The sequence below is a fragment of the Brachyistius frenatus genome, unplaced genomic scaffold (assembly GCF_029030835.1).
Source record: "Brachyistius frenatus isolate BFR_SWC_R1_liver_20210118 unplaced genomic scaffold, ASM2903083v1 Contig_189, whole genome shotgun sequence".
Taxonomy (NCBI): domain Eukaryota; kingdom Metazoa; phylum Chordata; class Actinopteri; family Embiotocidae; genus Brachyistius; species Brachyistius frenatus.
The window spans coordinates 443,534-470,694 of NW_027210788.1; the positions used below are offsets into that span (position 1 = coordinate 443,534).

At 42.5% G+C, this 27,161-nt stretch overlaps 3 protein-coding genes across 8 annotated transcripts in view; 1 reads left to right on the forward strand and 2 right to left on the reverse strand.

Moving 5' to 3' along the window:
- Nucleotides 1-1,389: 1,389 nt before the first annotated feature.
- On the reverse strand, nt 1,390-14,615 carry klc3 (kinesin light chain 3). 3 transcript variants are annotated; one of them, XM_069718318.1, is made up of 15 exons: nt 14,514-14,615; nt 8,622-9,984; nt 6,972-7,224; nt 6,479-6,544; nt 6,017-6,181; nt 4,926-5,001; nt 4,385-4,530; nt 4,198-4,280; nt 3,822-3,909; nt 3,390-3,491; nt 2,816-2,989; nt 2,528-2,627; nt 1,956-2,118; nt 1,614-1,680; nt 1,390-1,527 (listed from the first exon to the last, which is right to left on the reverse strand). In XM_069718318.1, the coding sequence occupies exons 3-15, from the start codon at nt 7,179-7,181 to the stop codon at nt 1,444-1,446; spliced, it is 1,524 nt and encodes a 507-aa protein (XP_069574419.1). In that variant the 5' UTR covers nt 7,182-7,224; nt 8,622-9,984; nt 14,514-14,615; the 3' UTR covers nt 1,390-1,443. The 3 variants fall into 3 exon arrangements, with proteins under 3 accessions (XP_069574419.1, XP_069574418.1, XP_069574420.1); XM_069718317.1 differs by having other exon boundaries at nt 14,505-14,604; XM_069718319.1 differs by lacking the exon at nt 14,514-14,615 and having other exon boundaries at nt 8,622-10,054.
- Nucleotides 14,616-17,622: 3,007 nt separating this feature from the next.
- ckmb (creatine kinase, muscle b) lies at nt 17,623-22,675 on the forward strand. Its single transcript, XM_069718320.1, has 9 exons — nt 17,623-17,729; nt 19,166-19,278; nt 19,548-19,644; nt 19,909-20,063; nt 20,213-20,345; nt 20,445-20,616; nt 21,293-21,416; nt 21,518-21,707; nt 22,110-22,675. The coding sequence occupies exons 2-9, from the start codon at nt 19,186-19,188 to the stop codon at nt 22,286-22,288; spliced, it is 1,143 nt and encodes a 380-aa protein (XP_069574421.1). The 5' UTR covers nt 17,623-17,729; nt 19,166-19,185; the 3' UTR covers nt 22,289-22,675.
- mark4b (MAP/microtubule affinity-regulating kinase 4b) overlaps nt 22,435-27,161 on the reverse strand; it is a 45,349-nt gene continuing 40,622 nt past the window's right edge. For 2 of the 4 annotated variants that reach the window (XM_069718309.1, XM_069718308.1), the window contains one exon: nt 22,435-26,275. In XM_069718309.1, coding sequence (XP_069574410.1) covers nt 25,942-26,275 — 334 coding nt within the window. In that variant the 3' untranslated portion in view covers nt 22,435-25,941. The remainder of the gene's footprint in view (nt 26,276-27,161) is intronic. The other 2 variants (XM_069718310.1, XM_069718311.1) reach the window with 2 other exon arrangements.

The window sequence follows — 27,161 nt, forward strand, 5'->3', positions numbered from 1 at the left end:
ACTTTGGGTATCCAGATAGCTTAACACTTTTTTTGTTTTCTGATTAGACTGTCAAAAACTCAAAATGCAATAAATACGTACTCTTTGAATATTGAAATGTGTACGAAAGGGACTAATAATGTTCCACCATAAAGAGTTTGATTGAGAAAATATTAACTACGTACATAAAATGTGCAAAAATATTCATTCACTGTCCTTTCAAATCTTTCAACTGAGATATGTGAGTTTGTAGCGCTGGTGTTTGTTTTTAAATGGTACAAATAATGTGTTGGAGTTGTTAACTTTAGTTAAATGTATAAAAAAAAAAAAAAAAAAAAAAGTTGCTCCTACTGTTCATAATGAGGAATGTCAGAAGTGGACTGCGGTCCAACATACTCCTGTTTTACCACCAGTTTAAAAATGCCCGGCACAATTTAAAGGCAAAACGCATTCATCACATCTAAATAACTTCTTTAACGGTGTAAAACTCGACAGCTCAACTTCCCCCTCTTTAAATGTGCTATCTAACAAACGCATTTGATAATTGTGCAAAACAACTTTACATCCGATTCTCAAATGAGAATTTATAGAATCTTTAAAAAAGATGTCGATGTGCCCATAAACAAGTAGTTTTTTTTTTTTTTTTTTTTTTTAAGTGATGTTATTTAATGCTGATGAAGGGGCAAACTAGCACATGGAAACATACTTAAATGTGAAACTAATTATATTACAGATTAGTTTTGACCTTATCTTCCAAATGACCTCGCCTGGTTAATGTAAAATGCAAAGTCCGTTGTAAATATTATTATTTCAAGTAGTCTAAAATGATTAATGGTTAACTTCTTGTCTAAAACCAAATGAAAGACGATTAAATTTCAAGTAATCAGGCAGGAAATATTATAGTGCAATGTAGACATGTCAGTACATGTGATACTAGTCTGAATAAAATCTGAATCACGATTTGTTTGCTTAGAATTGAGATCTCTTTACCTGAAACAGAAGAAAACTAACGGTGCCATTCGTTTTTATGAAGACTTGTTTTTAGCTTCGTGAATCTGAACTTCTTCTCTGCATTTGCGAGATTGCGTTTCGGATTTGACTAATTGTGCAGCCCGAGTAGTGACACGTCGATCCGATATGGGACCTGTGCTTCTCTAATCGCTTTTTTTTTTTTTTTTTTTTTTAAAAGACATTTATTAGTACAAACAAGCTTTTATTTTGCTGAAAACACGAAACATTCATTTGTAGTTACTTTTAGCGAGTTCGATTTTTGTCGGCGGGACGTTGTGAGAACTATCTCAGTTTTTTTCTTGAAAAGGAAGTGTTGGATCTGCTCGATACGAAGCAGCGGGTTTAGTGTGTAGAAATCTTTCCAGTTATCATCGAGAGGTGTTGTATTTAGTGTGTGTGTGTGTGTGTGTGTGTGTGTGTGTGTGTGTGTGTGTGTGTGTGTGTGTGTGTGTGTTAGCTGGTCCCACCGATTGACCCTCGTCTGGTCAGGCTGTGTGTGCTGCAGCTCAGGCCTCGGGTGTCGGTCAGGCGGCTCGACTGAGGAACAATACAAACACGTGAACTGGATGTTCGTTAAAAGGTGTTCAGATTATGTCATTTATTTCATGATTTACTTTGCTCACCTGGGCGCCGTCCTGACTCTCTTTGGCTCCAACGTTCAACACGTTCAGAGAGTTCGCCCGCTTCATCCTGAAAACAGAAAAGAGGAAGTCCAACAAACACCGGCCAACAAATAAAAAAAAAAAAATCATTTTCAGTCTCTAGATTTTTCAGTGCCAAGTTATTAATTTAAACATTAAATAAATAAAGAATTTCGTTCAAAAATGAGAGCTGCTATTTTAAATAATTACAAAAAAATGAGCTTTTTTTGCAACCGACATCGTTTGTAAAACTATCCAACATGGCGTCACTTCTTACAACTAAAAGGCAGATTTACACTTCGTAATATATTGCTTGAATATTACCCAGTGTGCCTCGGGGACGTTTCCTCCACTCCCACTCCTTTCAGCTTGCGGACCAGTTTCTCGCTGCTTCGCCGTATCGACTCTCTGAGTTTGGTGAAGGAGCCGCTGCGCTTCAGGCTGTTGCTTCCGTCCTCGGCGCCGGACCAGCTGGGCCGTCCTTCGCCTGCGGGACAGACGGACAAACAGGGTGTGAACGTCAAGTAAACAACAACAAGCTCCGTCGTGCATCTGAACATTTTGCTAAAGAGCACAAACGGCTACAGCTTCTTCAAAAGGTTGAAGCCGAACCACAAAATGTAACTTTAAGATCATGTTTATTTAGTTTGTCAATAAACCGCTTTGTTTTTCATTTAGATAATATGAGGGAACTCATCGCTTATGGGAGCTTCAAACTCTAAACGGAAAGTCAGCGTGACAAATAAGAACGACACAAAACGAGATCCAGGTCGTTCAGGCAAATTAAGGGTTTATGATGAGATGCAGCATTTTAATTTCCACATTAGAACATGCCAGCCTGACAAAACAAAATGACAAATCTATAAGACAATATATAATAATAAATATGATTGTACCTTCCACAGATCCGAACTCCTTTTCATGTGCTCTGGTCAGGATCTCTTTATAAAGAGCTTCAGCTTGTCTGTATTTCCCCTGTTTCAGATAGCAGGACGCCTGAGAAGGAGAAAGAAGAGAAACGCTCGATGGAGGGCAGAAACGTTGTAAAATCTGATTCAGTTTCATCAGCGGTGACTGATAACGATACTCGGAGGGCAGTTTCCATCTGGATTCAAAATCTGAACAGAAACGATGTCAGATCTTCCTAAATATGTAAAAAAAGAGACATTTTGCTCTGCTCCCACCAGGTTGTTCTTGGTCTTGGCCACGTTGGCGTCGTCGGGTCCCAGTTTGTTCTGGTAGATGTGAAGGGCGCGCTCGTAGTACTCCTCCACCTCCTGGTACTTCCCCTGGTTCTGACACAGCAGAGCCAGGTTGTTCAGCTGTTTGGCCACATCCGGGTGGTCCGTGCCCAAAACCTGAAAAACACATCGTGACAGCGAGACACTTTATTCTCTCCGTAACAATAAACGGTTATCTGATATGTCGGACGTTACGCAACAACATCCTGATGTTTCAGTGTGTGTATTCAAGTTTGTACTTGATTTAAAGCGCCGATACGACACTAAAAAGATAAGGGGCATTCATGATATTGTTTAGGTTAAAGTCCATGACAAGGGAAAAAAAACATCAAGCATAAATAGACGTGTAATGATTTGTTGTCCTTAAGAATACAAAATAAAAAGGCAAGAAATCCTCCAAAGTGAGGACAAAATTGAACAGGACACAGTTTTAATTTAGTTTTAGGATTAGATCGAGTTAGATGGAGATTAAGGTCAATTATTTGTGTGAACTCTTGCTTAATGTGTGTTTTCTCACTTTCTCTCTGATCTCCAGAGCTCTTTTACAAAGTGGCTCAGCTTCCTTGTATTTTCCTCTTTTCCCATAAAGCACTGCCAGGTTGTTGAGCGTCGCTGCCACCTGCACACACACACACACACACACACACACACACACACACACACACACACACACACACACACACACACACACACACACACACACACACACACACACACACACACACACACACACACACACACACACACACATGCTGCACATTACAAACCAACTCACCAGGTCTGATCCCAATTTCATGAAATACTTTCATGTCATGCAGAAAGCAACAGAAAAAATGCGGGTCAAATATCTGATGTGACGCGTCTCCGGTGATACGTCGGAGTTGAATTCAAGTTTTGTTCAGTTTAATGGTTTTTAAACCGTCTCGTTGTGTTAAAGCAGGCGACTCACGGCCGGGTGATCCATCCCCAGAGTTTTCTCCCTGATAGCCAACGCATCGTTCAAAAGGTTCGCTGCTTCTTTGTATTTGTTCTGGTCTCTGCAGAAAAAAAAACATCACACCACTCAGATCAGACCTCAGATTTTATAGATTTCCATCTATAAGGGGTTTTAATATATATATATATATATATATTTATATATATATATATTTTTTTTTTATCAGCGCTCGCAAACAAACAAGCTGTAAAAATAAATAATCTGGGGAGCAATTAAAACAAGGCGACAGTGACTCATGCCCTCGTAGGCGATAAGCAGCTCCAAGGAAAAATACAGTATATCATCCTTTTTCTCCTTCAGTCCTTGTCACCATGGTAACTGTTATCACCTGTACACCAGCGCCAGTATATTCAGCATGGTAGCTACGTCTGGGTGGGTGTGGCCTGACGACTTCTCCAGGTCTTCCAAAGCCTGTTGAGACATCAAACACATGGGAGCGGTTCAGTTGTCTGGGCAGGTAACAGGATGCCGAGGGTGGGGGTGGGGGTGGGGGGGGGTGGGGGGGCACCTCTCACCTGTTTGCAGAGCGGCACGGCGACCTCGTACCGTCCCTGGGAGGCGTACTGGATCACCAGGTTGTGGAGCGTTCGAAGGCGGGCGGGAATCTCGTAGCCGCCCTGCTGGGCCGCGGCCGCCGCGCTGCTGTGGTGAGGCTGCGACACTGAACAGCAACAAACACACAAATACAAACAAGGTCGGAAAGGACCCAAGTTCTGGTTGAATCGTATTAAAAAGGACAAGTTCGTTTCAAAGTTAACGACTCTGCAGAGATCGCGGGATGAACCGGCACGGAGCTGTCGTCTCATCAGCACCGCACGGGATGCAGATGCTGCAAAATGTGACATCAGCGCTTGAAATGTGTTTGTGGTGTTAAAAGTTACTCCAATATCAGAAGGACCGTCTGAAACCGAACACCAGACACCCGTCGTCTCCTCACACGCAATAAAACCTCCACTGGTTCTCAAAAAGAAAAAAAGAAAGTTGTTTTTGTGATTTTGGTCAACTCATATCAGGAGAACGCCACATCTGTGATTTAAACACTCCTTGTTATCTTACTCTGAGACTGTTCCTCGTCCTCGGCAGGAAACAGGTCATCCAGAGACTCCTTGTTGGAGGACATTTCTTTGTCATCCTGAAAGAAGATTAAAAAAAAAAACACTAAAAAAACGCACTCAACACAACTTAGAAGGTGACAGTACAAATAAAGTACAAATAAAGTACAAATAAAGTACAAATAAGTTGATGCTGCAGAAAAATGCTTTATGGAGCTTTTTCACCTCATTAGGAATTCTTCTTCACTATTATTCTCGTTCCTTAAGCTGAATCACCTTTTTGGCTTCTTTAACATTCTCAAAAACTCATGAAACTTGGAGAAAATTGACAGATTTTAGTTTTTAATATTTTAGACATCCTATAGTATGACTTTTTTTTTTTTTTTTTTTTTATCATATTTTAAACGACATGCTATAATGTGACTTTTTCCCCCCATATTTATAGCATATCATCCTGGATGTGACAAATGGCACACTTCCCTCACAGTGAGAAGTTCCTGGGTTCAATTCCCACTTGTGACACGCATGTCATTTCAATAAAAGTCATATTACTGCATGTTGTACAAATACTTAGTATAAAGTCATACTACAGTATGGTGTCCAAAATGTGCATAACAGTTGTACCATCAGTGGCAAAGTGGTTAGTGCTGATGCCTCCCAGCAAGAAGGTCGTGGGTTCGAGTCCCACTTGTGACGTGCATGTCATTTCAATAAAAGTCATATTACTGCATGTTGTACAAATACTTAGTATAAAGTCATACTATAGTATGTCATTCAAAATGTGCATAGTGGTAGAACTAGCAGTAGCACAGTGGTTGGTACTGACACCTCCCAGCAAGAAGGTCGTGGGTTCGATTCCCACTTGATACATACACGTCAGTCAAAAAAACAATCACACTATCGTATGTTGTCCAAATAAATAAAAATAAAAAGTCATATCATAGAATATGACTGTCCTTTCATATTTTGGACGACATGCTATAGTGTGACTTTCTTTTCATTTTTCGAAGTATGCCCCCGACCCACTATTATGTATCGGGCAGCGAACATCTCCCTGAGCGTCGGAGACGTCGAGGCTCGTCTGTCTGTCCTCACCAGAGGCGGCTCGTCCTGGTCGTATTTGCGTATGGAGGCCATGAACTGCAGGTGTCTGTTCTGCTCCTCCAGGGTCACCACCTCCTGCTCCCGGTCCTGCAGCCGCTGCTGGGCGCCGGCCAGCTCGTCCCTCAACCACTGGTTCTCCTGGCAGAGACGACGCACCTGAAGGGGAGGACGGACGAGGAGGAGGAGGAGGAGGAGGAGGTCACGAGGAAGGACGAGGAGACGAACGAGAAAGAGAGAAAAAAAAAAAAGATTTGGAACAAAAGATGGAGAAAAGACAAACGGAGCAGCAACAACGGGATGATTACGAGGAGAAGATGAGGAGGAGGAGGAGGATCTGAGCGAGCTTCATTTTCTTTATGGTCAAAGAAAAAGCTGTTTATAAACTCTCCTCATGAATCCAAATAACATGAACTACACATGCCGGACTGTCAAGTCAAATCTCACAACACTCACTTGAGCTCGCAGCTTTTGTTTCTCCGCCTCCAGTGAGCCGAGATGAGCCGACAACGCCATCATCACCTGGGAAAAAAAGAAACATTAAAACTGCAGCTTTTACCGCTAAATAACGCAAATAAACTCCTACAAAATACCACAAAAAAAAAGCTCCAATCTAAAAACAATACTTCCTTTTCATAATGTTCATCCAACACTAAATCTTTGTCCGATTGTACTCACTGTTAGAAGTTTGTTTAGTTACTACTTTTAAATACATTTAAATCCTATTTACCACATATGGTAAATTGTTTTATTTGTACCTTTTTAGTCCATTTTTAATGTAGTTTCTCGCCTGTGGACTCTTTTACAGTCATGACCCTTAAAATGGATTTTAACAGTAAGCTTTGCGAGAAAGGATGGAGACGTTTTAAATGAAAAACACACTTCGATCCTCGTCACCACAGAAAGTGGGAGCGTGGCGGACGAGGTTTGCGGTGTCCGGTGTTCGTACCTGGGCCTCGCTCAGCCCCAGCTCGATCCTCTCCAGAGACTCCTGGATGATGCCGCTCTTCTCCTGCGCCACGCTGCCGCTGTCCGACGCCGGCCGGCTCTCCGTCGCCTCCTGCAGGCTCTCCAGCAGGCTGCGGTTCTCTCCCTTCAGCGCCTCCAGCCCGGCGATCACCTGCTGCGTGCTGCACAGGATCTCCTCCGCCGACAACATGGCTGCCGCTCCGAGCTTTCCTCCTCTCACGGCGGACGGCGACCTGGGAACGCCACCGGGGAGGGAAACGCAACTTTAGTACAAGCAGAAGTACGTGTGATAGCAGCGGTAACAGCGGGAGCTTCAGGGGAACCAGAGGCAGCTGTTGTTGTGGGAGTCATATAATGAGGTTTATAGTCCAAGATGTGGAGCCTGAAAGAGGAAGAAAAGAAAACAAGACTGAGAGAACACTATTCGGTTGACGACAACTGTTGCCGCAGACGACAACTGTTGCCGCAGACGACAACTGGACAACAACTGTTGCTGCAAAGAGGTTGAAACGTCCACACATCGTCCACACAGTCACGATCTGCTGCTTCAGTTTGACTCAAAATCAACACGTCCAAATATTAACAGAAGACTTTAAAATGTACCTGGAAATAATACAAAGTAAGACACAGACACACACAGTGAGACGCTGTGTCACATATCAGAGACACAAAACGACCACAAAGAAACAAACAACAACTGATGACTTCAATGGGACCACAACGACATACAACGACAACACTGACACGCTAAATGATCAGAGACAAACAAAACGACCGCGAAGACACGAAACTGACCACCGAGACAAAAGGATGAAAAACGACCACAAAGAAACATAAAGCGAACAAAAGGAAACGCAAAACAACCACAAACAGAAAAATACTATAAAAGTAAAGTCACACACACACACACACACACACACACACACACACACACACACACACACACACTAAATAACCACAAAAACGTCCACAAAGAAACAAACAATAACTGATGACTTCAATGAGACCCAATTTGACCACAAAGAAACAAACACAACAACCACAATGACACACAAAACGACCCCCACCCCCCCACCTCCACCTCCCCCCCCCCTCCCCCAATGCTGGATTATAATCCCACATGTATGACTGAGTGAGTCCATCTGTCTGTTTCTGACACCAGACAACGAGGGTTGGATCTCTGTGTGTCTTTTCCAACTATTTACAGGCCGCTGATGGGAAAAAAACAACAACAACAACAACTATGAAGAATTAACACACGAAAACAAGATTAACAAGTAAATAAACACGCGCGCGTGCGCGGTCCCGATGCGCTTTGTTGACTGTTTACAGGCCTCGGAGACACGTCAACGTGTCACTCGTGTATTTTTATACAAATTTAAAAGCCAACAGAAACGTCTCAGCTCGGATGATGAGAAACTGCGTCACGTAGCGACGCAGTTTCTCATCATATTTAAATTGAGGTTTCTGACTGAAAACGTCCCGCTGCTGCAAAAACACCAAACCTGCACTTCAGGGTTTACCGTTTAAAAAAAAAAAAACACAAAAATAAATAAAACAAACTAGAATAAATGCTCCACAGCAGGCTGCACTTCAGACCCACATCAACAGCAGGTTATTTATAGCCTACCTGCTAAGTCCGGACTCCGGCGGCGGGTTGTTCGGACCTCTCGGAGCTTTTAGTCTGGGACACACTGAGCTGTCAGTCAGTCACAGCGGGACATTTCCGCTTTCGGTATGTTTGAGTTTATTTGGTGTTGAAACAGGTGGGACGGTGAAAACTGGAGGCTGTAAATCATCCACCTGCCGCCTCCTCGGCTCTGTAGCTCCTCCTGTCATCCCACATCCACCAGCATCAAGCCGGCGTCCGCAACACCGCCACTTCCGCTTTTCAACTTCAAAGTAAAAGTCTCACTGACGATACCCACGTTATCGGTGTGAAACTAATCTTTTATCTCTACTATTGTTTTACTTATTTGTAAATTACTAGATCATTTTAGTTTAGTTTAAGAATGTTTAGGTGCAAAATATATTGTTCAGAAAAATAAGCATCAGTACGTTTTGTTTAGTATTTTATTCCAGGTTTATTATTCTCACCAGCTATGTTATGACATGACTTAAATTGGAGGCATACTTGGTTTTTATTTTATTTTATTTTTCTTGAAATAAATCCAGTTAGTATCCACTGGTTCCACCGAACTTCCATAACAAGCAGGATAGTAGTGCAGGTAAAATTTAAGAGAGGTTTTTTATGACATTAACATTTTGCTGCAGTAAAAAATGACTGAAGCGAGATGAATCAACTGAAGACTTTTTATTAGCTCAAATAAATGCTGACAAAGTTTAACTTTGGGTTATATATTGAAACAGGTTATAAACTAAATTGTTATATATGTTATCTCCATTCACCACATGTCAAAATATGATTAAAACCAATCATATTTTAACTTATGTTGTAATATTGTATAACAAACAAATGGACTTTTCGCAGCCCCACAAACAATGCAAAGTACTGTTTGTTTGGTTTTTTTTTTCTGAATCTATCCTTTACACACACTACAATGCAGATATACGTTTGCAGTGAGGCACCAAAGCATATTGGTAAAAAATAAACTCAAGAAAAAGAGAATATAATCAATATTTAATTATCAGTTTAGTGGCTTCATCTGCAGCATCCAGATCCCTGATCCACAATAAACACAAAAAAGGCTAATTCATTTAAAAAATATATATATATCTCATAATTTTAACCTAAGTAGACTTCAACAACACGTCAATCACCTTCAAATAAAGATAGCCAATATAAAATTGGGGTTATATTGTGCTTTTATTTTGAAGGCAAATTCCCTTGACTTCCTGCCTTTGTCCGGTCGTGTCTGCTTTGCTTGACGCAGCGGAGGAGCTTACCTGATCCCATATTTCCCATCATACAACGCGGCACTGTGATGCCCTGCCCGGGACAAGGCCACCTATCTGCGGGACACGTGAACTGCCTGCAGGATGAGAAAGATTATTTATGACAGATTATTAATGACAGATTGTCCATTAGCCTACTTTTAATATTGAAATGATTCATCCGTGTGTGTTTAACATATACTTAATTTACTGTACATTATTTAAAAAGCAGACCACCGTTTTAACAATTACTTCAAACAACAAACCTATTTAAGGTTAATTTTTTGGAAGTAATTGTTAAAAAGATGACTGTGACTGTTTTTCTAATATTTAATTAGATAAAACAGTCACAGTCAGTTATTTCTGTCCCGTGTTTGGGTTGTTTGCTGGTCGTGTAAACGTGTCAGCATTTGCGTGTCCTCAAATATTTGTGTATCCTGTCTAAACATACATTAATAGTCATTTTTCACTCAGTGTTTGAGTTCCTGTTCATTTTTGTATTTTTGTTTTCTTATGTTGCTGTCATATAACAGATTAGCACGTCCATTCAGTCAGATTAAGTGGGTGGTCTTGGGACTGAGAGGTCAAAGTGTCCAACCAGCATTAGTCTTATTCATGTAACGTTAGTTAAGCCGGGTGAGGAACAAGGTTTAAGTAAACAATCACCTTGACTTCCATTAAGACTTCATTACAGCAGCATTAAGGGGGCCCGGCTCCAGCAGCCTAACATGAAACGACTGTAAACAAACAGCATCTGAAGACCAAGTACTGTACGGTGGTGTGTGTTTTTAATTACCTGTATTTCCTCTTTGTCCTTGACAGTTTTTGTTTGGTAATTGCCGTCCTGTGTTCACCTTTATTGTTGCATCAAATAATTCGTGAAACTGGTTTTTTTTTGTTTGGTTTTTTTTCATCAGTTTCAGCACCAAAAAAAAGTAATGAAAATTTGACACCTTACTTTCAAATAAAAAAGCTCAATAAAACAACAAAATAATCACTGGGTTCAAACTGTTGTGAGTTTATCAAACATGAATTAAATATCAAAAAGTTTCACATGCCAATCTGTCTGTCCTCTTTTAACCACAAGATGCTGCAGTCTTGCCAATGAAATGAAGTCAAATTTGTAAGTCACCAGCTGATCAGAGCAGTCAGATTCTCAGATACTGAAATATGAATTATTATTAATGAAAGATTGACATGTGGTGGCTGGAAGCCATCAGAGCAGTGGAGAGGCTGGCTGCAAAAGAAGAGGAGGATTGTGGGTAAGTGAGGCTGTTTGAACTAAATAGTGCAGATTCACATTAAAGCTTGTTTCCTTGTGCACCTTCACATATTGATGTTTCATATTTCTTTCATGAACAGCATTTGAGAGAATTGATAAGAATACATTATGAGTCATAATGAATGGTTCAATGTGCTTAAAACGATTTGGGAATTGAACCCTCTCCTTTAGGCAGAAGCCGACATCTTTTCCTCAACCTTCGATCTCGCTACACAAAATAGAAAAAACACCTTATTTGGTCGTGTGTGGCAGTGAAAAATATTTATATTCCCTTTTAATACTTTTAGGTTGCGTCCATTTGGCAGATAGACGCCATTTTTATTTATCCGAGTCAGTTAAAGAAAACTATTTATCAATTTTCCTGTTGGTTTAACATTTGCTTTATTATTTGATTTTGCCTCATTTATTTCTCCTCTTGAGCATCGTCTTGCTGTGTTTTATTAAATATGAGCTCTCCTGGATCAACCGCTGTTACTTAACAGAGGACCGACGCTGCTTTCATGGAAAACCTCCACAGAAAAGTGAAAAGCCTTTTAAATCTTTTAGTAAACCCAATTGACCCCTAAAAGAACTGTGAAGTCTTTATACTTAAGTATAGTATTAATTATATTATATTACTATAATAATAATAATTATTAACTCATAATTCCATAAAATTTGAGCACGTTTACACTCCTTTTCTTTCTTTTATGTTAATTTATTTAATGTTTTATTTGTTAAACCTCACTACTAATTTGCTATTTTTTGCTGCCAGTTGATTTTGTCTTCGCGCGCGCACACACACACACACACACACACACACACACACACACACACACACACACACACACACACACACACACACACACACACACGCACGCACACACACACACACACACACACACACACACTGAGGTCTAATGAGACAGCTGACTATCAAGATTGACCATTTCAGAGAGCTGCAGCGTCACATCGTTAAAGTGTCGACGATAAAAACACCGTTATGACCGTTAACGTCCACTAACTGATTTAACTCACACACGAGCTTCATGTAAACACCGTGAAAGGAAGATGGAAAGTGATGTTTCATTTTGTTTGTGCGAGAGTTGAGTGAAGAGCTGCTAAGAAACTGAAACAACGCCCAACGAAACAGACGACAGCAGGAAGGAATGAGAGCCTGAGCTGCACAGGTGGGAATGACAGACATACCTTCATGGAGATACAATACGCACATATAAACATATGGCCGGAGAATTATGTGACACACACACACACACACACACACACACACACACACACACACACACACACACACACACACACACACACACACACACACACACACACACACACACACACACACACACACACACAATGTGGTTGACCGAGGTGAGCAGGATTCATCCTCTGGGAACCATGAAAATCTGATTTCATGACAATCTATCAAGTAGTGGTTGATGTATTTCTGTCCAACAGACGAAGCCGTTCCTGCAGCTCTGTTCGTGGTGACTCTAACGTGTCTGCTCTCCACAGCGAGATCAACGGTCAGATCTGTTCGCTGCTCTGCGTCTTTTATACCCTCGTCCTCTCCTCGGCCGTGGTTTGCTCAAGAAATAATGAAATGAATCAGCCTCGGTTACGTGAAGGCGGACGAACGGACGAAGAGAAGGAGGGACGCACCGACAGACCGACAGCTGAGTCGACGCAATTCAATCGGGAAGAAGTGGCACTAAAGATAGATTTCCAACGGTTCACCCCGGAGGCCCCCCCTCAGGAGCTCATGTTTCACCGTGACCTCGTCTCCATCAACTTCACACAGTGCACGCAAAAATAAAATCACAGAAATTCAAAACAATCCTCCGAAGATGACGTCGGTTTGTTGCATAATCCGGCGTCTTCATTGGAAACGCTGTGTCATGCATCCCGGTGCAGATTGGTGAATTTATTTTCAACCTTTTTTTTTTTTGGACCTTTTTTGGACCTTTTGTCGCATCTCCTCTAAATTCACCACTAATACTTCTTTGAGTTCTGTGTTTAGCGCTCGGTAATTTTAGGGTGAAGGGTCAAAGGGTGAAGGAGGATCCGGGCAAAAGCAGCGTTCAGGGCGGGAGACTCAGGGGAGGGTGAGAAAAAGGGGTTTGTTCTAGTTACCCATAATGCAACTCCACCTTCTTCACATCTCCAGTCGTACTTCCTGACCATGTAAACAGACTTTGTGTACGATGTGTGAAAGCAGCCCGGTTTCTCTGACAGGTGACGGTGAATTCATTTTCAAGAAGTGGTCTTTTTCAATAAAACAAAGTTTTAAAGTTTTAATAACCTAAATCTAACAATGCAGGATGTGAACACCGCTCCTCAGTCTTCGTGTTGGGTGCCCCAACATTCAACCTGGTTTATTATACGCTATAAACACCTTTTTTTTTTAACAATAAAGTTGCAACAAAATTGAGAAAATAATCTGCGCAAACGTGTAAAAATATCTTTATATACACTATATTTACTGATGTGTACACCCAAACACAAAGCCTCACATTTCATTGGCCAGCACGCCGTCTCACCTCGGTCAGCCCCTGCTCATTGCAGCACTTTTCACCGCAGACTTAACACGCTCACATGTCAACAGAGTTGTCTTACAAATGCCAGAGTCTATTTGTGGGCTCCTAAAAATGCGAACGTAATTTTTTTCCTGTTCTGGTTCATGACTCGTGTGTTTCAAAGTGTTAGTTCGGGTCAAATGTTGAAGGGTCCCACGCACGGGCCTGAGCGTCCTGAACCCTGGCTTCCTGAGGTCTCCGACCTCTCTCACGGCAGAGTTTACAAAGTTTCATGTGGGATTGAAGGAATGATTTTTGTATCAGATAAAGTTTAAAACACTAATATCAACATGAAGCATTACAAACGTGTGTCGGTGGATGCCGTCAGTGGTCGAGGCTGCCAGTTGTTCCTGGCAACACCCATGTGTGAACGTGTGAATGCATGCTGTTCCTTCAGGGTCTTTGCTGTGAATAAGAATCCGCCATCAAACTGCACGCCAACGCAAACTCAGCTTTATGAAACAGTTCGTTCATTTAGGAAATCAGGCCGCTGCAAGCAGCCGTTCAACGTTTGGATTGTCTTAAAAAGGTTTTCAAACTATGTGATACTCCTTCAACTTCACGTGATTCTGTGCGACGCCTCGGACACACAATGGATCTAAAAACAGCGGCAGGAACAAACACGTGTCGTAACTTAATAACTATTAATTTAACTAATGTTCATACAACAACAACAAAATCTAACAGCAGTTTTCACAGATGTGATTAATGTATGTAAAGTCCTAATGAACCATGCAGGTGACGCACATGCATGCATGCACACCTGCAGCACCTGCAGCAACACGTGGTAACGCAGCTCCGGCGGTGCAAACCACGTCCTCCCTCGTCCTGCTGCCTCATGAGCATCAGACCTACTTTACATATCTTCTAATGACATATTCTCACAGATATAAAAACAACAACAACAACAACAACAACAACAAGTATTTGAATATGTGCTCGATTCAACGTTATACCATTAGTATGCGCCCACCCCTTCTCCCCCCTCCTCTCCCCTTTCTCTCTCCCCGAAGTATTTGACTGATTTCTCAACACACTCTGCTCATGCATCCGATTAAAATCATTATAAATGATTCACACAGTGTTCCTGGTTTACATAACTGTCCTTGGTGCCTGTTTCCCCGGGGCAGCTGCAGGGTGCTGGGGCTGTTTGGCTCCACCGTGGAGGGTGGTGTGCGTGTGCGTGTGCGTGTGCGTGTGTGTGTGTGTGCGCGCGCGTGTGTGTGTGTGTGTGTGCGTGTGTGTGTGTGTGTGTGTGTGTGTGTGATGGGGGATATAGTGACAGTCTAAACTGGGATACTGGATCTGTGCCACATTAGCATACGAGCTACAGAACTCACTGGTCTGAATGGGCAGAAGACACACACACAGCACATATCACACGTCAGTCAGCATGACCTTTGAGTTTTATTGAGGGGGGGAGGGTTTCTATTGATGCTACTTATAAATGTGAAGTTTAAACACCCTCTTGCGCTGCTTCGTGTTGCATGAGGTGATTAATTCACAGTTTGTGCGTCCGTGTCAGACATGAAAGGTGCAAATATTTTCAACACAAATGTTAACAGTGCAGCATTTTATTCTTCATATCACATCTTTGACTGGATTTCATCGTTTGCTCGATAGTTCGGAGGTGGAGCGTCATGCATTGTTGGGAACACTGACGTTCTGTTACTGGTTGTTATGATAATAAGTCGGGGTGCGTTGGTATGAGCGTGTGTTCGCGGTGGGTAAGGAACATGGAGAAAGACCAATTTGGAAAGTCATGTCTGGGGATGGTCAGGCCACAGCTGTGAAACTGGAGCCTGAGTGTTGAGTTAAAGCAAAGGAGCTGAGACTCAGAGTGACTCTACATTCCTGCACTCATAAACCAAAGCAAACAGAAAGCATAAATGCACCCTTGCAAACTTCCTGTGTGTGCAGGAGAATACAATTTCTGCACTGAAGAAAAGGTTTATGCAAATTATCAATTGTTAAAATGAAACACAACCTTGTGCTGTACTTTGGGAGAAAGATTGAAACCTTTATTTCCCTGTTTTCAAGTCACAAGCTCTGTCGTTGTCAACACTAGAAACACATCTCCGGTCTCTCCTTTGCACATCTCCAGCCACATTTCCAGACAGTTCAAACTAACATCTTTATGCTGGTTGAAGCTCTCTGCAGCGGTTCACAGCACATCCACAGGTGAACGAGTTGACTGCAGTGGGCGTGGCCACAGGTCAGCGTTGACAATGCAGGCTGAAGAAGCCACTGTGCAACCTGGTGTAAGTTAAATGAAGCTGAGGTGGAAAAGAGCAACACCAGAGAATAGACTGACAACAGATTTCCCAAGTAAAGCAAATAAAAGAGCAACGACTGTAGCTGCCTGCAGAACTGTGATTGGATCATTAATATCAGATCCAGGGTCAGTTTCCTGTAATACGTTGCTGACATGGAAATCAGGCTGGTTCCAAATCAGCAGTATTACACTCTCATGGAAATCACATCTCAAAATGGTTGCATTTAAGAATTTCTAGGGTTAATAATTGTATATTGTCAGCTGGCAATACTGAACCCATTATCAATATATGTACATTAACTTTGTTTGGTAACCAACTGTGAATTATTCCATAATTTACTGTGTGTTATTGTTTGCTGAGTGAAGATAAAGAGGGTATTATAAAGTAGGTTGTGGAAGTCACTTTAGTTGATCTCTTGTTATAAATACAATAAAAAGCAGCATGAGTTATTTTTGAAAATAACCTGTAGGATACCAAACATCTGATCGAGGTTATTCTGTGCTTTGGGGGAAACCTGGATCTTGTGTTAAATTGCCGTGTGCGTCACACTTTCTTCTCAGCTCCGCCCCACAACTTCTACTCTGTCACATGATGTGAATGATTTAATATCTGTCTGTGGGTAGATTACTGAGGTCTATCACATTACAAGTGGGGGGTAATGGAGCTGGCACTGATACAGGAAGAGCTGGTCTCTGGGTTTTATAATCAGAGGCAGGTCTCATGGAGTATGAGCACCTTAGGCATTGGATACAGTGAGAAATGATACCAAACCTGAAACAAATCAGACGTGATGTTTTAATGAAATTGGTCAAACTTCTGAAGAACACATACCAAGAAAGTTGCACCCCGACTACACAAACACTTTTTGATACAAACATCGAAAGAGACATGAAGGTTTTGAGTTTGGAGAGCCTGTCACTACGCATCACTGCAAGACTTCCCCCACAGGGAGCAGTACCACACATCTTAAACTCATGCAGACACCTCCTCTTAGCAATTTGGTCGGTGAGGGTCCACAGCTCGATGAAATCCGATCTGTGAACTTGAAAATTTGCGATGATGTAATCCAAGACAAAGTGGTTATTTTAACTCCAGAGGAACACTTATGAAAGGAATTTAGAAGATTCAATACAGCAAGCATTTCTTTCTTTAAGTGTTCAAACCATCAGTTGCCAGCAGCTCTAGTGAAATAAGTTAAAAAGATCCTTGTTCAAAACAAGGCTGCACACTATTATGCTGTATACTAAAAAATATTTAAATAATAACAACAAAAATCCCAATTTAAATTTAATTTAAATGCTTTTTTTTTCTCTGTCTTTGATGTGCTCTAGAATTTTGAATTTTTTTGCACGCATGTCATGAATTGTTGAAGATTTCATGTGAGTTTCTACAATGTTCTTTCCTGCAGGCTCCCGTCGAGCAGCTGCATTCAGGCACAAGGTGAAACGGTGGACGGGGCAGCTGCAGCTGTTGCCTCGTCTCTCGTCTCGAGTGTTGTGTGATGTTGGTTCTTGCCTTTTAGAAACACGGCCGAGCGAGAACCTCCCGTGACCAATCAAATGAGGGGACCCCCGAGCTCGGTCAGCCAATGGCGACAGAGGTCTGGGTATAAATACTTAAGTCCATCACCCAGCAGCGCTGGGCAACCCCTACATTTGGTGAACAGGATCTGATCCCGGGATCTGTTAACCTCTTTCTTTTCTCCTAAGCAGGTAAAAAAACAAAAACAACGCGGTGCTTTAGTAGATCTTTTTGATAATTCCATGGGAGATATTGGAGTGTCTTTTGGCCAAGCCTCGTGAAAACAAAATTGTTCTACAAGGGCAACCAAAATCTGACAGATTCCCTCCACTGGTGAACTCTGAGCCATGACAGCTTATCATATTCTTTCTTTTTTTTTTTTTTTTTTTTTTACTTGGATTCCTGTGAAGCTTTGCACATGTTTTCCTGACATGGAAACTATAAAAATGTACTTTGATCTTCTACCGTCACACACCGTAGCTTGAAAATATGTTTTCTGTTTGAAAGACTCGACCCTGTTGTGGGTACCTGGTCTGCTGGTGTAAGGGTAGCTGCTGGAAGTATGTGTAGTTTCACTCAAGCAGTTGTGACTATCTATCAGCTGCTGCTGACGCCAGCAGGACAGGCTTGAGGTGTCTTTGAATAGTTTAGGAGCGCTTGATTTAGTCCTGGGACTCGTGGAGGTATGCAAGCTGTGACCTTTCGGTGTTACCAGGTGTCGTCGGTCTGCTGCCCCGCCGCTCAATGACCCAACTGCTGACTTTGACCTCCGCCTGAAGGAGAGATAGACTGGCTCGTGACTGGATAAAGAACAGCAGCTAGAAGTTGTAGATTTATTTCTTCTACAGCTGCAGCCTTGTTCACTCCAGCTTTGTATTTAGAGATTTGTAGTAACGTCATTTTGGTTTAAGGTCATTAAGTCCCAAAATGTGTTATAGTGCCAGACATACACAGAAATGATTTACTTCCTGTTTTCTTTGAGAGGTTTTCTTAGTTCTCTTCAAACTTAAAGGATCAAAAAAGAATATAAAAAAAAAACTATGTCTCGAGACAAATGAAGATGAGGCAGGTTATTAGGTTTTTGAGCGTTGGTGCAGTTTTCAGTTCAGAAGTTGTTACTGCAGCTGTTTGTGCCACCTGGTTATTAGGCTGAATGGAGCGGGACGAGATAGAAAACCATTCATTACAATGTGTTGGAGACTCCCTGCAACAAGTAGGGGAGGAGGGGTGCAGGGCAGGAAGTGAGAGAGTCATGCTTTAAATAGGCTTCGCTGTGAGTGAGGGGAAGACAGGTGGTGAGACGGTCATGGAGACAAGCATGTGGACAGATAGGAAGAGAGACAAAGAGACAGAAAGAAATAACCAAAGAATGAGAAGGTGTCTCCTCTTCACCAGAAGACTAATAGACAAGGTGCTTGAAAAACTTGGAGAAATGCCAGATAAGAAATATGGTATTAACTGCACCATATGCTGTGTTACAGTTTGCTTCTCACATTGCTGCAAATGTCAAAACGATTTTTTTTTTTTAAACTCCAAATTCTCCTTTCTTAAACCTCAGTCTCACCAAATAACTCAAAATAATAATGCAGCTTTTGAAAATAACTAAAAACACTTTTTCTCCTCTCAGACGGAGTAAGAATCGCAGCCATGGCGAAGAACTGCCACAACGACTACAAAATGAAGTTCACCACGGACGACGAGTACCCCGATCTGTCCCTGCACAACAACCACATGGCCAAGGTACAAATCCTACTCTGACACCTGAAAAACACGTTTTATTTGACTTTTGACGGGTTTTTTTTTTTTAGATTTGTTTCTGTCTCTCACAGCATAACGTTTAAAGACCTAAATGTAATTGAAGACATTTCACCTGAAACATCTTTCACCTGTAACACAAACAAGTCCAGTGTCCTTCGGATAACACTTAGATTGACCGTGACCTGGACAATTGCTCCAAAACTTTAAAGACAGAGGAAGTCGCGTGACTGACCTGCACCGTGTGTCTGTAGGTGCTGAACAAGGAAATCTACGGCAAGCTGAGGGGAAAGTCCACCCCCAGCGGCTTCACCGTGGATGACGTCATCCAGACTGGTGTTGACAACCCTGGTAAGAAGGAGCGAGTCGTCAGCATAGAGACAAACACACATAAAGACCTCAAATTAACGGAGCTTATGATTATGATATCCTCTAAAACAGGATAAAAAAAAAACTCCTCGTCACGTAGCGGTGCAGGTAAAAGAGGACCTCACGTTCAATACAACAGACACAAAGACACCTTTCACCAACGAACATGTCAATCTTCAAAGCTGAACTACATTGTAAATTTACCAACTTAACCCCCCCTCTCCTTCCCCCTCCCTCCCTCACAAGGTCACCCCTTCATCATGACCGTGGGCTGCGTTGCTGGTGACGAGGAGTCCTACGAGGTCTTCAAGGATCTGCTGGACCCCATCATCTCCGACCGTCACGGCGGGTACAAACCCACCGACAAGCACAAGACCGACCTGAACTTCGAGAACCTGAAGGTGACAAACTGATCCTCCAAAATGTCGGTACAGTCTGAGGCCGAGAGGAAAGACGCGTCAACGCTTCCTCAACTGGGACGAAGGGGGAAACACCAAAACGTATCCGGGAACAATAAAATAATGCCGGCGTCGTCTTTTCCTCCCCGCAGGGTGGCGACGACCTGGACCCCAACTACGTGCTGTCCAGCCGCGTCCGTACCGGCCGCAGCATCAAGGGATTCACCCTGCCCCCCCACAACAGCCGTGGAGAGCGCAGAGCCATTCAGAATCTGTCCATTGAGGGTGAATACCACAGCTGTAACACATGTTTGTAGAAACAGACGTGTTTGTCAGAGACTGACCTCTTTTCTCTGAACACTTTCCTTCCTTGTTTCCTGTCAGCTCTGGCCAGCCTGGATGGTGAGTTCAAGGGAAAGTACTACCCCCTGGACGGCATGTCCGACGCCGATCAGGACAAGCTGATCGCTGATCACTTCCTGTTTGACAAGCCCGTGTCCCCCCTGCTGACCTGCGCCGGTATGGCCCGTGACTGGCCCGACGCCAGAGGCATCTGGTGAGAAACGCAGACAGGAAATGAAATTATAATTCCAAATTGGTTCGATCAAGGCTGTCCTTGTTTTAAAAAGCAAAACGGTGATCAAGTGTATCCAATAATCAATTGTAAAATCAGCTTTGTGAGTCTATGCAAACACAAAAACACAAATAATGATAATAATAATACAACATTTTACCTGTACAGCGCTTTTCAGGACACTCAAAAGACACTTTACAGGTTCATATGATCGAGACAACACAATAAAAGTGCAAATCACACAACAATCAGATTAAGATATTCTGATTAAACAATATGAATCAAACATTAAAAGCAGCTTTAAAAAGGTGGGTTTTCAGTTGTGATTTGAATGTGACCCGATCAGAAAACAAACATCCACCTTTAAACTAAAATCTCCCATCTGTCCCTCCCAAGCAAACCTTTAAAACTATCACCATCTGCCTCTTTCTCTCAGCCAGTTTATGAAAAGCCAGATTTATTCAAACATCTGTTGATGTGTGTCACACAGCTGCAGCACACTGCTCCCTACATCCTGTTAATGAGTTATCGCTTTGCCACATCAACTACACAGCAGTGCTTTAAAAAAAACAACCAAAAAAACAGAGTGTCATATTAAAGAACTATTTCTGTTCAACGTAAATCAAGAGCTGGATTTTTAATGTTTTTCTTCCCGAAGGCACAACGACAACAAGACCTTCCTGGTCTGGGTGAACGAGGAGGATCACCTGCGTGTCATCTCCATGCAGAAGGGAGGCAACATGAAGGAGGTCTTCAGACGCTTCTGCACCGGCCTGCTTAAGGTAACACACAAAAAAGACATACTGGAGCATATCTGGGCGGTGTGACGTTTAATTCCTAACGAGCGACATTATTCATTTTAAATTTACTCCAACTCGGTCAGATTGAGGAGATCTTCAAGAAGCACAACCACGGCTTCATGTGGAACGAGCATCTGGGCTACGTCCTGACCTGCCCCTCCAACCTGGGAACCGGCCTGCGCGGCGGCGTGCACGTCAAGCTGGCCAAGCTGAGCACACACCCCAAGTTCGAGGAGATCCTGACCAGGCTGCGTCTGCAGAAGCGTGGCACAGGTAATAAGACGAGATGAGATACGACTTTTATTAATCTCACTGTGGGGAAATGTAGTCGTCACAGCAGCGTAGGAACACAGGAAAAAACAAACAAACATGGGAAGCACACAGTAAGAAAGAAATTACAAACATACAATCAAAATAAGTTGGATAATTTTTATTTTTTTTTTTTTTAAAGAATACAAAAATAAAAGCCAATGAATAAACACACACACACACACACACACACACACATGAGCAAAACACACAAAAAATAAATAGTGAATAATGAAATAATGAAAGTCTCCACATTTCAGGGGAAACACGTGAAAAGAGTTGTTCCATTCCCAGCCAGCTCTGCATGGTAACGCTCCCGGGATGCTCCTACCGGTGTTCCTGACTTCCCGCTTCTCTTTCCTCCAGGCGGCGTGGACACAGCCTCCGTGGGCGGCGTGTTCGACATCTCCAACGCTGACCGTCTGGGCTCCTCCGAGGTGGACCAGGTCCAGATGGTGGTCGACGGTGTCAAGCTGATGGTTGAGATGGAGAAGAAGCTCGAGAAGGGAGAGTCCATCGATGGCATGATCCCCGCCCAGAAGTAAAGAGGACAGACAAACCATGAATGAATGACCTGTCTGTTTGTTTGTTTTTTTATTTTATAAAAAAATGAACGGGTAGCCTTGCTGTAAAGTTATTTTACTGGTTTTGGCCAATTGGCTACTTCCTGCTTACTTCTTTCCATCAAGACACTCCACTTTTCTCTCTTCTTCCTTTCTTACTTACGCTAACCACACCCTTTCCTTTCCTACTTTCCTTTTGGATCCTCTTAATTTTCCTGTAACTAATCATCCATCTTGTCATCTTCTCCGCAACATCCTGGGATCAATCCATGCATAGTCTGGTCGTGGCTATGTAGACGCACCAAAGGAAAACATTTTGGTTGTAAAATATAACTGGACTATTAAACGATGCCCCATGTAACAATCAAACCTTCTCCTTCATCTTCTCTTTACGGGAAACACACACACACACACACACACACACACACACACACACACACACACACACACACACACACACACACACACACACACACACACACACACACACACACACACACATCATACAATCCAACAGTAATACAAAGAAACTGGTGTGATTCTACTCCAAAGCTATTAAATCCATATTTGATCTAAAGAAAAAGAAAAAGAAAAGAGACATAAAATATAAAAGAGGTTGAAAGTCTTTATTTTTGTGTCACACATTATTTCCTAGGAGACATGCAGGATTGCAGGTCGATCATTTCTGTAATTTCAGCCCATAAGTTAATTTTTATTGAAACAGCGACAGCTTCGAACACACTATACAAGAGAACTGTAGCCTTAAAGCATGGACCTAACCGCATCTAGAGAACAGCCTCAGGGGCCGAGGCCCAGTGGTACACGAAAAATAACATAAAATAAAATAATACAAAAAAAAACAACAGAAAAAGAAATTGCAAAACTAGCCCTAAATCACAGCTTCACATTTTCAGACAGTGGTGGACACCTGCTGCCGCTGATATCGCCCATGACACGCACACATCCTGTGGTAAAGATCACACATCTGCTGTAACATCTAACGCTCCCGTATCGAGGTTTCCGTTAGATGCAGGCATACTTCAAAAGTACAAGTTATATTTGCTCGGCTTTATAGAGTTACAATACAAGTACGGCAACCTTTTGATTTTGGAGTTGTCGGTGTCAGCGATACATCATCGATGTAGCACTTGGTGGACTCGCCGATATTTGTTGAATCTGGGGAGCTTTGTTCTGTGATGAGCTGCACTTTTTTTAATTTATTTTTTTATTTTTTTTAATATATAAGAGAAAAGATACGAATTTCTTAAAAGGTCATTCGAGGTCATGTTCCCATCTGAATCCACTGCCTCATCCACGCGCACGCCCGCAGGTTTTAAAACTGCACCGTGGCTTGATGAGGCAGGAGTCCGATTGGTTAACAGTCATAAACCTCGCACGGCAATACTTGAATCTGATTGGTCAACAGTCAAGCACCTCTCGGCAGAGCTGCAGCCTGATTGGTCAACAGAGGGAAAAGGCTAAAGTTTGTATATCAGTGTTGCTACGGATAGGAACGCAAATCAAATGACATATCGGACAAACAAAAAGCAAACCTTGATGAGACACGCTGCCATTGTGAACTGTAGCTCATCAGAAATGTGGTATTTTCTACCTCCGTCTCCTTATTAATAAACTGAGGCATCACTGAAACCAAATGGCACATCTACCTGGAAACCAGAAGTCATCACAGCTGGTTTCTCTATATGGAAAGTCAAGAAGCTGCTGTAGGGAGGTACATAGAAGCAAAGAAAGGCATTCAGAATGCAAATTATTCTCTTAAAAGGGCTTTAAATGTGCGATACAATGTGATTTTTTTTTTAAACAAATTACAGATACAGAAAAAAAATACAGATTATTTAAAAACCCCACCAGTACAGTAAAGTGAAATACTGGCAAAAAAAAAAAAAAAAAAAAGAAGCAAAAAAGTGCTCAATCAATTTAAACATCATACCAGGAATATCAAAACTTCCAAAAATAAACCAAACAAAAGAGCCCTATTAAGTCTTAAATCAATGCTTATTCAAGTCTTGATTCTTGGCTTCGTGGCTGTATTGCACTACACTCGAGGAAAAGCGATGGCAACGGCTCTCTGACAGACTCTAATGTTGTAAAACCAAAACGCTACCAGAACATCCACTCCTCCGTTTGAGCTCCAGTAATCATGTGTGGGGAAAGAGATTCAATTGTCATGAAAAAAAACTTAAAGGTGACCTTTTAAAGAGCAAACAAATCAAAGTTAACAGAAAATAAGGGCTTGTTGTTTTTTTGGGTGTTTAAATGATGTCTGCGTCGGCTTTGCAGGAAAAGAGGTGAACATTTGTACTTTTAGTATCATACAGTAAATTCCCATCATATCAGATTAAACTATAGGACCAGTAAAAACGACTTCATCTTGACACTAAGCGTGCTGCGAAAACTAATTCACATGTTCATTTTGCTTCCAAATTTACGATGGATAGAAATGTACTTTACTTTACTTTTAAACGGTGTGTCCTAATAATGCATTCTGATTGGCTGGCTGTTCTAACCGAATTAAATTAAAACCCGGCGAGTAGAGGCTGTTCAGATAAAACAATGTAAAGTGGTCCAGAAACTAACAAACTAAAGTGACAGCTGAGACATCCTGTTGTGTCAAACGTCACGGCTCCGATTGGAAAATCCAGATTTTCTTTTGCAAGGAACAAATTGCACCTTTGAACGATCAAAACAGTTTTGTTTATTTGTTATTTAATTCTTGATAAAGATCACAAAGGGACAATACAATGAGACTGAGTATTTGTAAGGAGCGCAGCATGAGCTCAAACGATCAGCTGATCGGGTGGGTCCTGTGTTACCGGGCAGCTTTGCTCATCGGCTGTTCACACACTGAAACGGGCAGACAAGCAAACGTTTCTCCAGAAATGGCGCAAACATTCCCAACTGAGCAGAAACATGGGTTTTTGTTCATACCTGTGATTGCTTGATACTCCGTTCAGTGTGTCACAAGCCTCTGCATTTCTGCATGTCTCCCTCTAGAGGCCGGAGGTCAGACTGCGCCTTCACTTCTTAAACGTGACGTTTGTTTCCGATAATGACAACGGATGTCAAAAGTCTGCCGGTTTTAAAAGCATTAAAAGAAAGACAATAAAGTTAATACACAATTTTTTTTAAAACATTTCTTTAAATAGCAGCTCTTTAAAAAGGAATGATGACAAATATGACACAATAGGAATAACAATGTCCACAACAACACATTATGGATCTCTATCGTTCTCAGCAACACCATCCTTATCATCCTCAAATATGAAATCGTGAAAAACAAAAAGACAGTTTGACTCCGTGGGCTCATAATATGGAGGTGGTGGCGTGTGCTAAGCAGGGATCGTAGGTGACTGACAGCTCCAAGGTCAAGGGTCATCATAAGTCTGCGGACGGCGGCCGAACCGCATCCGTGCATCCGTTTGTCTGGCTGTGATTGGTGGCATCAGAAGAGGAGGGTCTTTGGCGGAGGCGAGGCATCGCTAGCCACATCAGCTGAGGTGGAGCCCGGGGAGGAAGAGAAGAAGCTACTGGTTCCTCCTCGCTCCTCCTCTTCATCCCTCCTCATTCCCCAACCTGTCCCGCGTGTCATCAATCTGCCCCGCCTCCGGTCGCCCTCAGAGCTCCAGCTCCTTGGACACTTTGGTGGCGATGTCTCTGAAGGCTAACGGTGCCCCCCACAGGCGCCTGAACCTCACACCGCTGCTCTGGCCCAGCCCGCTGGGCAGCTGGCAGACCTCGGCCTCGAAGGCCACGCGGGCGCCGGCTGCTCCGTGGGTGCAGGACAGGAGGAAAGGCCCGGCTAGGTGGACCTGGCAGCCGCAGCCCTGCGCCGCCTCACGAAGCGCCAGCACCACCTCGGCCGGGTCGCGGGGGCTCCGCACCCTCACATCCCAGCCGCATCGGGGGGTCCGGGGCTCGGCTGCTTTCTGATGCCCAGATAGATGGCGACTGGAAGGGAAGGGGCGGGAAGGGGCGATGCATGTGGAGGAGGGAGGGTTTATAAATAGGTGAGGTTGATGTGGGATGTGTAACAGGGGAAGGAGGAGGAGGAGGAGAAGGAGGAGGAGGAGGATGAAGGTTGATGAACAGATTTAAGGATCAAGAAGTTCATGTATGGGGGAGATGGAGATGGAGACAAGTGAATGAATGCGGTTGTATGAGCGTGAATGTGTGAGCGTGAGGGGGAGAAGAAGAAAAATAATTAATATCATACATTAAAGGATTTTAATTTCCTATCGGTCGTAGATAAATGTGTATTTTCTAGTCCAACAACATATATTGACTTGATGTAACAACAGAAAATGTCTATGCAAACGAAACCCCACTCAAAACTACTGTTCACACGAGTGATCTCTGTCAAACAGGGAGTGACGATTATTGTCGTTTAATAATTTAACACCAAGACTATAAATCCATAAATGCGGATTACTGTTTGTTTTGTGTTTTTTTTTTTTTTTTTACTTGACTTGTTTAGAATTGTGCTTTTCACAGTTTTTCTAAAACAACACAATCATCAATACATCAACCTGCAGGTGTGTTTTTCTCTCATTGAAAGTCAACCGTGCTACTTGCAGGGGGGGGTCGTCTACCACAAGGAGGCACACTCAGTATCTACGGCCGCACCGCCGCCTGTCAGCTAACCTCAGCCCGGCGCTGTGCGTTTGTTTACCTGCTGTTTTTAACCTGCGACTGGGCAGGAGCAGCTGAGGCTGAGAGGGAGTGCACAAGACCTTTTAGTAACACACTGATGAAAATGAGACCCATAACCATGTAAAAAAATAAAAATACAAGAGATATGAATATAATCGAATAATACAATGATTAGAAAGAGATT

Bases quoted from the DNA above. Each gene is read 5' to 3' on its own strand.
- klc3 (XM_069718318.1), bottom strand. From the start codon at position 7,181: ATGTTGTCGGCGGAGGAGATCCTGTGCAGCACGCAGCAGGTGATCGCC. The intron at 6,182-6,478 runs GTGAGTGTTGTG...CCTCCCCTTCAG, and splicing joins AACAAAAGCTGCGAGCTCAA to GTGCGTCGTCTCTGCCAGGA. The intron at 3,910-4,197 runs GTGATAACAGTT...TTTTTTCTGCAG, and splicing joins ATACTGGCGCTGGTGTACAG to AGACCAGAACAAATACAAAG.
- ckmb (XM_069718320.1), top strand. From the start codon at position 19,186: ATGGCGAAGAACTGCCACAACGACTACAAAATGAAGTTCACCACGGAC. The intron at 20,064-20,212 runs GTGACAAACTGA...TCCTCCCCGCAG, and splicing joins TGAACTTCGAGAACCTGAAG to GGTGGCGACGACCTGGACCC. The intron at 20,617-21,292 runs GTGAGAAACGCA...TTCTTCCCGAAG, and splicing joins CCCGACGCCAGAGGCATCTG to GCACAACGACAACAAGACCT.